We start from the raw sequence: 9,471 nt of genomic DNA on the forward strand, positions 1-9,471 counted from the left end.
TAAAGTTCGTCAGAAAATTAAAAAAATAGCAAAGCACACGAAATATTCTTAATTGCTCGATAAGATTCTCAAGAAAAAGTTTTAATTATTCGATAAATGTCTAATAACCACCACTAGCTAACATGATAGTTAATAATAAAGCCTCGGATACTTTAATCTCAAAAGTCTCAACCCACTCCCCTTTGCTACAAATATTATTAAAGGACTCATAAAAAATTACTCTACTAATGAATAATGATAAAGTTCGATTAAAAGATATTTCGATCACTTCTACTTGACATATATACTAAAAATAGATTTTTATTTTTATTTGTCACTATACACATATCAAGAGAATATAAGTTTTTTTTTCCTGTTATAACCACAGTATTTATTACTCATTTCAAATTATTTTTCAAATTCAATAAAATATGTATCAATTAATACGGATATCATGGTAAATTATGCACTTCATTTATTATTTCTTAAAGGGTGTAAAAAATCAAAACGTGTCAAATATAAGTGAACGGAGGGAGTAAAAGCTAACTACGGGTATCTTTTAGGTGCTTATCCTGAATTCCTGATTTTCTCACTGTATGTAGTTTTTCTATTCCTTAAAGGAAGGACAATATATTTACCGTAATTAATTTTTCCTTTTACGAAAAAGAAAATATAACTATTCAATACTTGATTAGTTCTTTTTCTTGGAGGAAAAAGTCTTGACTTCTATAAATTAATGATCATTTCTTTTCGTTTAGTAGCATCTACAATAGCGTAAGGCGTTTGAGAGTCTTGTTTACGGAAGAATTTTGGGACAAATGTTAGCCTGCTATTTGTGTGTGCCAAGGTGGAGATTTGTTGAAATTGGCAAAATGTTTGTCCCACATCGGTGGGAAAACAAAAGTTGGGGGGATTTTCCCCCTATAAAAGAAGGCTTAATGTTTAGGATTTAAACACACCTCTCATTTGCCTTCTCATCTGTTTAAGGCATTTGTATCTTCTCTCTTTAGTATTATTTCACTTGTATTTTTGGAGTGGAATAAAATATTGGTTGTGTCCGAGGAGTAGGCAAAATTAGCCGAACCTCGTAAATTCTGGTGTTCCCTTTATTGTTGCTTTATTGTCTTATTTATTATTTGGTGGCTGTCATAATTTTTGGTATAGTAGTTGTGACTTATTCACACTATATACATTTGGCTTCCGCAACAATTGGTATCAGAGCCAAGGTACTGTCTAAGTATGCTCTGTGGTTGCAGCATAGTCTGATCTTCCACATCAGAAAAGATTTATCTTGGTAACTGAGTCAAGGTTCTGTCTGAGTATGCTCTGTGGTTGCAGCTTAGTCTGATCTTCTACATCAGAAAGGAAATAATCTTGATTTGTGTCGTCAGCTATTAAATAATATTTGTGTCAAATATGGGAGACAATAAACAAGAAGAATCTACATCAAGTGTCAACAATACGTCATCATTGGCATCTTCGCTTATGACAAGAATTGTGTCAAATGCGAAATTTGCGGTAGAAATATTTGACGGGTCCGGACATTTTGGGATGTGGCAAGGCGAGGTTCTAGATGTCCTTTTTCAACAAGGGCTAGATCTGGCCATTGAAGAAAAGAAACCAGATGTTATTGGAGAAGAAGATTGGAGAATTATCAACCGTGTTGCTTGCGGTACCATTCGATCCTACCTTGCTAGAGAGCAGAAATATCCATACACAAAGGAAACTTCTGCAAGTAAATTATGGAATGCACTAGAGGATAAATTTTTGAAGAAAAACAGTCAAAATAAAATGTACATGAAGAAGAGACTGTTTCACTTCACCTATGTTCCTGGTACCACGATGAATGAACATATCACCAGTTTCAATAAGTTGATCACAGATTTGCAAAATATGGATACAACTTATGATGATGGTGACTTGGCCTTGATGTTGTTGGCGTCACTTCCTGATGAGTACGAGCACCTTGAAACTACTCTACTCCATGGAAATGACGAAGTTTCTCTCAGAGAAGTTTGTTCGGCTTTGTACAGCTATGAACAAAGAAAGCGAGAAAAACAGAAGGGCGGAGAAGGAGAAGCACTATTTGTGAGGGGTCGTCCTCAAAATCAAACGAGGACAAAGAAGGGAAGATCCAAGTCAAGATCCAGACCCAGCAAAGATGAATGTGCCTTTTGTCGAGAAAAAGGGCACTGGAAGAAAGACTGTCCGAAGTTGAAGAATAAGGCCAAACATAACAATGGAAAGGCCATTATGGATTCAAATGTAGCTGATTGTGATGATTCAGACTTCTCATTAGTTACAACAGAGTCATCAACATCATCAGACATATGGTTGATGGACTCGGCTTGTAGCCATCATATGTGTCCCAACAGGGACTGGTTTGTGGAATTTCAAGAAGGAGAATATGGAGTCATCCACACAGCGGATAACAGCCCTCTTACCTCATATGGCATTGGTTCAATACGATTAAGGAACCATGATGGAATGATCAGAACATTAACAGATGTTCGATATGTACCGGATTTGAAGAAGAATCTCATCTCTGTGGGAGCCCTGGAATCAAAAGGGTTCAAAATCATTGCAGAAAATGGAGTGATGAGAGTATGCTCCGGTGCACTAGTGGTAATGAAGGCTAATCGGAAGAATAATAATATGTACCGCTATCGTGGCAGTACAGTTATTGGGACAGCGACAGTGACATCCAGTGACGACAAAGAGGCAGAAGCAACCAAGCTATGGCACATGCGCTTGGGACATGCTGGAGGAAAATCCTTGAAAACTCTATCAGATCAAGGATTGTTAAAAGGAGTAAAGGCTTGCAACTTGGAGTTTTGTGAGCATTGTGTTAAAGGGAAACAGACAAGGGTTAAATTTGGTACAGCGATCCATAATACTAAAGGCATTTTGGATTATGTACACTCTGATGTTTGGGGTCCTTCCAAAACACCTTCATTGGGTGGGAAGCACTATTTTGTAACCTTTGTTGATGATTTTTCCCGAAGAGTATGGGTGTATACAATGAAGAGCAAAGATGAAGTGTTGGGAATTTTTCTCAAATGGAAGACGATGGTGGAGAATCAAACAGGCAAGAGGATCAAGTGTATTCGCACAGACAATGGAGGTGAATACAAAAATGATCATTTCAATAAGGTCTGTGAAAATGATGGCATCGTCCGACACTTCACTGTTAGACATACACCACAACAAAATGGAGTGGCAGAACGTATGAACCGGACCTTGCTGGAGAAGGTACGGTGTATGTTGTCCAATGCTGGCTTGGGCAAAGAATTTTGGGCTGAGGCAATTACATATGCATGCCACCTCATTAATCGTCTACCATCTGCTGCTATTGATGGCAAGACACCATTTGAAAAATGGTATGGAAAACCTGCTGTAGATTATAACTCTTTGCACGTGTTTGGCTCAACTGCATATTATCATGTGACGGAGTCAAAATTGGATCCAAGGGCAAAGAAGGCTATTTTTATGGGAATTACTTCTGGAGTCAAAGGATATCGCTTATGGTGTCCTATGACAAAGAAAGTAATATTCAGCAGAGATGTTACCTTTGATGAATCTGCTATGGTAAATAAGGTAACAGAAGACACCAAACAAAATAAAGGTGCTTCTAAGCAGGTGGAGTTTGAGGGAAAATTTATTTTTCCTACACAAGAAGCAGAGGAGGAAACAAATGAAGATTACCCTCTGGAAGGAGAGCCAGTAGAGGAGATTCCAACTCAGGAACCTCAACAACAACTTGAATCAATAGCAACCAGCAGGCCAAAAAGAACAATAACGAAACCTGTTCGTCTCATAGAGACGGTTGCTTGTGCAACCTCAATTGTAGCTGATGATGTTCCTACCACTTATAAAGACGCTGTCCAAAGTTCAGAAGAAGATAAGTGGAGGATTGCCATGAATGATGAAATACAGTCCCTTCATCAGAATCATACATGGAGATTGGCCAATCTCCCGAAGGGAAAGAAAGCAATTGGGTGCAAATGGGTATTTGCAAAGAAAGAAGGATTTCCTAACCAAGTAAATGTTCGCTACAAAGCAAGATTGGTGGCCAAAGGATATGCTCAAAAGGAGGGAATTGATTACAATGAAGTGTTTTCTCCAGTTGTAAAACATTCCTCCATTAGAATTATGTTGGCTTTGGTAGCACAATTGGATTTGGAACTAGTTCAGATGGATGTAAAAACTGCGTTTTTACATGGAAACTTGGAGGAGGAAATCTACATGACTCAGCCAGAAGGATTCAAAGTTGCTGGAAAAGAAAATATGGTGTGCAAACTTGAAAAATCGTTGTACGGATTGAAACAATCTTCTAGACAATGGTACAAGCGATTTGACGAGTTTATGTTGCGGCAAGGGTACTAGAGAAGCAAATACGATCATTGTGTGTATTTGCACAAGCTTAAAGATGGTTCCTTTGTATATCTTCTCCTATATGTTGATGATATGTTGATAGCTTCCAAGAATTCGGAAGAAATTGATAAGTTGAAGATTCAACTTGAAGAAGGAGTTCGAGATGAAGGATCTGGGTGAGGCAAAGAAAATTCTTGGCATGGAGATAATTAGAGATAGACGTTCAAAGAAACTCTGTTTATCTCAGAAAGAATATTTGAAGAGAGTACTACAACGTTTTGGCATAGATGACAAGACTAAGCCAGTTAGTACTCCACTTGCTCCCCATTTTAAGCTAAGTACTACTATGTCGCCAATGGATGAAGCTGAACGAGAGTATATGTCAAAGGTACCATACGCAAATGCTGTTGGTAGCTTGATGTATGCAATGGTTTGCACAAGGCCTGACATTTCACAAGCTGTTGGAGTTATTAGCAGATATATGCACAATCCAGGGAAGGAGCATTGGCAAGCTGTGAAGTGGATTCTACGGTATATTCATAATACTGTAGATGTCGGGTTAGTTTTTGAGCAGGAAGACAATCAGTTTGTAGTTGGATATTGTGACTCAGATTTTGCGGGTGATATGGACAAACGAAGATCAACTACTGGTTATGTGTTTACTTTTGCAAAGGCACCAGTTAGTTGGAAGTCTACTTTGCAGTCAACAGTTGCTTTGTCTACAACAGAGGCAGAGTACATGGCTATTACAGATGCTGTGAAAGAGGCAATTTGGCTTCAAGGATTGCTAAAGGAGCTTGGTGTTGAACAAAAAGGTATCACAATTTTTTGTGATAGTCAAAGTGCTATTCAATTAGCGAAGAACCAAGTTTATCATGCAAGGACGAAGCATATTGATGTTCGGTATCATTTCGTACGAGAAATCATAGAAGAAGGTGGAGTCACGGTGAAGAAAATTCATACTACAGAGAATCCTGCTGATATGCTGACAAAAGTGGTGACTGCGGTCAAGTTTCAACATTGTTTGGATTTGATCAACATTGTTGAACACTGAAGATTGAAGATGAAGACACAACCAAAATTTGTTATAGAGAGAAAATTGAAGACGTGGAATTTTTGCCAAGGTGGAGATTTGTTGAAATGTCAAAATTTCAGATTCCCACATCGGTGGGTTAGCAATAGTTGGGGGGATTTTCCCCCTATAAAAGAAGGCTTAATGTTTAGGATTTAAACACACCTCTCATTTGCCTTCTCATCTGTTTAAGGCATTTGTATCTTCTCTCTTTAGTATTATTTCACTTGTATTTTTGGAGTGGAATAAAATATTGGTTGTGTCCGAGGAGTAGGCAAAATTAGCCGAACCTCGTAAATTCTGGTGTTCCCTTTATTGTTGCTTTACTGTCTTATTTATTATTTGGTGGCTGTCATAATTTTTTGGTATAGTAGTTGTGACTTATTCACACTATATACATTTGGCTTTCGCAACAGTTATTCTCTCTATATTTTGTATTCTCTTTCATATAGTGGATTGCTCATCTCCACATGTGGATGTAGGTCAATTGGCCTGAACCAACGTTAAATATTTGCGTCTCTTTTGATATGTTTCTCTTTTCTTGTCTGATTTATTGTCGTTCAAAGTTTATTTTGTTAGTTTTCGGATGATGCCTAATTATTTATATCCTAACAATATCATTGGAACGGGAATCTTTCATTGTATTCCTTATCTTATTTCTTGTGTAATAAGGCAATTATGCAAAAATGACATGTTCATTAATGGTGGAATTCTTTAAACTAGTGTTTCGTTTAACGCATTAGCTGCACCTGTACTTCACTAATTCAGGCCTTTGACCATGTTTATTTAGAGTCAGTCATTTTTTTATAGAATCGAACTGCTTGCTTCTACTGTAAATGTGCCATTGAGTATGTCCAGCTTCATGTGCCATCTGAATATATTGTGGTTTAATTGCCAAATGAACTGAACTTTGACTTTTTCTCGAGTGAAGAAAAATTTTGGTTCGAGATATTTGGTGTTCTTTTTAAGCAACCGCCATGCGCATGTGAACTAAAAATGTGCGCTTGCTTTCAATTTATTTGATAAAAAAGCTTAACATTATTGTATTTTTATGTATACAGAATGAGTGAGTGAAAATTTGAAATTCTTGCTCCTCTTCTCTTTCTATTTAAAGAGTTGGGGTTAATCAATACTAACATTTTACTATATAATTTTATGTTAGACCATTTCAACACTAAGATTTTGTGCAGTTTAGCATTTCACTAGTTCCTATTGTCTTGTAGTATTGATAAGCTAGACTAGTACTCCTATTTCTCTTGATGGAGACAAATGAAGGGATCCGAAGTACTCCCTCCATCCCAATTGGGATGGCAGAATTCGAATTTTTAGAGTAAAATGAACTCTCTCTTTTTTTTTTTTTTTTTTTACCGAAATCTTTTATATGCCTTTTAGATATATTGAATTGTTAGTTATTGTGTCTTATAATACTTTTTACATAATTTCTAAATATATAAATGATTCTTTGTCAAAATTTACTGTTAAAATTAGGACCTAGGGAGTAATTACAAGTTTTTCAGCTTTTGTGAGAAGTATAATTCACCTTTAGCCTGTTTGGCCAAGCTTGCCAAAAGTGTTTTTTTTTCTTTTCTCAAAAATATTTTTTTTTTCATAACTTGAGGTGTTTGGCCAAGCGTTTTTGGGCGGAAAAAGAGTTTTTGGGAAGAAGTAAAAGTAGTTTCTGAGGAGCAGAAAAAAGTAAATTCTTCCCAACAGCAGAAGCAGTTTTGACTTTTCTTTTTGCCTAAAATACCCTTAATAAAATATAGTATATACCAAAATAATCGTTAAATCGAATACTTAGGATATTAATGTATAAGTATCTTCTTATATATATATATATGACTTTAGGGGTGAATGCTTATATATTTATTGAATGAATTTTAATTTATTTAACTTATATTAAAAGAATTAAGTACTTTTTAATTTTATTTTCATATTTTTTTAAATAAAATATTTTTTTTAATTATTGCCTGTAATAAAAATATTTTAAGATTATTTATTTACTTATAATATTAATTATTAAGTAAATTTATTCATGTCCTTATTGTAATTTCTAAACACAAATTAATTGCTCAAAAATATTTTTTAGAAGTGATTAGTTGCTTTTTTCCAAAAGTACTTATTTCAAAAGCACTAAATAAGCTGAAAACCAAACAAGCTATAGGTTTTGGATTATCATTTATTATTCTTCATGGATATGCTATATTTATATGGCTTATTATTTCACTGGTTAACAATCACAAATTGGACGCTCACCACCATTGATGCCTAATTGATAATAGCTTATTAATGTGTTCAATCTCCTGCATTCCTCAAAACTAACATGCTTTGAATATAAGACCAGCTCCTTCAAATAATTTCTCTCCAATCGAAACAGACTTGTGTTTTCTCAACTTGTATTTTTACTTTCCCAAAGCTATTACTTACTGAATAATACTTACAATTAAGTGAATGTGCTGGTGCAACCTTTTGGTTGTTACTACAAGTCTCAATTCCAAGCAAGTTAGTGAGCTTTTGGTTGTTATTGGAAAATAGTAAGAGATCAGTTAAAAAAAACCAAATGGAAATAGAACAAAGAAACATACACTACCATACCAAGATATAAGATAACCAAGGAAACAGCTCACATTCAAGATTTCATTTGAGGAGCAGAAATACTGTGTCTATACAATTGCTTCCACACCAAATACATCGTTCATTTGTATGTTTGATGCTATTTTTCCAAAGAAAAGAAAAATACGAAAATAACACTGCAGGATCTATAAAACCACCATGGTTTTTACCCTGCCATATATATTCATTTCACCCGAGAAAAAAGTAACAAACTGTAATTGCTAAGGGTTCTTTTTTTTCCCCCTGTTTGCAGTTCCCAGTTAGAAATCCAGAGAAAAACTGTTTGATTACAAAAGGGATTTCAAGATTCTTGTAACTCGACAACCCAAGCTGGAAAAAGACTCTCTTTTCCTGCCAATTGACACATCTTCATCATTTTCTAGCCTCTTGTTTTATGAGAGATTCTTGTAATTTCTTCTCAAACTCCACAACCCAAGCCTCTTGCTTCTGCTCCTTTCATTATCCTTAACCTTTTGCAAGAAGATAAGAACATATCCCATGGAACATCACCAACAAGCATTAAGTCACCATCTTTATCTTCATAAGCAGGTGCAAATTCTGACCCTTTATACCCTTCCCTTTCTGAATATTCACCTATGTTGAGTTTGAACATGTTCTCTAATGCCTTGAGTAGTTCTGAATATCCCTTATACATTTCTAGATCAATTTTTCTAAGATAAGGAGCTCCATCCATACTAACTTTGACATACATTCCACACTCAGTTTCTGTCTTCTTTGGTTGGATGTTATTTTTCCTGTAAGATCTCACTGGTGGCCATCCCACTATTTGTGTCTTCTTTTTTGGTTCACAATCTTCCTCCTCAGCTGATTCAGGCAAACCCCTCTTGTTATTCTTAGAACTTGACACAATAGACTCATCTTCTGTCCCTGGTAATCCCAATCTTAGCTCTGTTGCTTTGAGATTCAGATCTTTCTCATGAGCCATAACGCACTCCATTTTTTCTCCAAATTTTTCTTCCTTTATCAAGATTGCTGCTTTTCTTTTTCAAGATTTCTTTGAATAGACGTGTTGAAGATATATTCAAGAATGGTTGAGATTGATGGAAGTAGTGGTGGATAGCTGGCTTTTATATAAAGAGAAAGGAAAATGAGAGATTTGTATTGGGGGGGGGGGTATTGGGAGAATTAAAAAAAGGAAATAATGGAAGAGTGCATAAAAATGGGACAACTTGTCGGCAGGAAGAGTTGCAGCATTGAGGAAAGTGATGGGATATATTTGGGGGGACAAGAATTGGACAAAGCTCAGCTGCCCATGTGGTCCTGTGGAGAAAGACTTTAATGGAGTGACGGTCAAGATTTATTTTGAAAAAATGTGGGAGCAAAATCAGGAACGACATATTGTGTTTATTGAGTGTGGCCAGGGTTTTGGCCGTGTGGGGTGGTTTGGGGCCAAATAAGTTACCTGCTGTTTT

At 35.9% G+C, this 9,471-nt stretch overlaps 1 protein-coding gene across 1 annotated transcript; it reads right to left on the reverse strand.

The window, feature by feature from the left end:
- Nucleotides 1-8,027: 8,027 nt before the first annotated feature.
- LOC104225834 (auxin-responsive protein IAA4) lies at nt 8,028-9,147 on the reverse strand. Its single transcript, XM_009777699.2, has one exon. The coding sequence runs from the start codon at nt 8,994-8,996 to the stop codon at nt 8,457-8,459; it is 540 nt and encodes a 179-aa protein (XP_009776001.1). The 5' UTR covers nt 8,997-9,147; the 3' UTR covers nt 8,028-8,456.
- Between the last annotated feature and the right edge of the window lie 324 nt (nt 9,148-9,471).

The sequence above is a fragment of the Nicotiana sylvestris genome, chromosome 6 (genome assembly GCF_000393655.2).
Source record: "Nicotiana sylvestris chromosome 6, ASM39365v2, whole genome shotgun sequence".
NCBI lineage: Eukaryota > Viridiplantae > Streptophyta > Magnoliopsida > Solanales > Solanaceae > Nicotiana > Nicotiana sylvestris.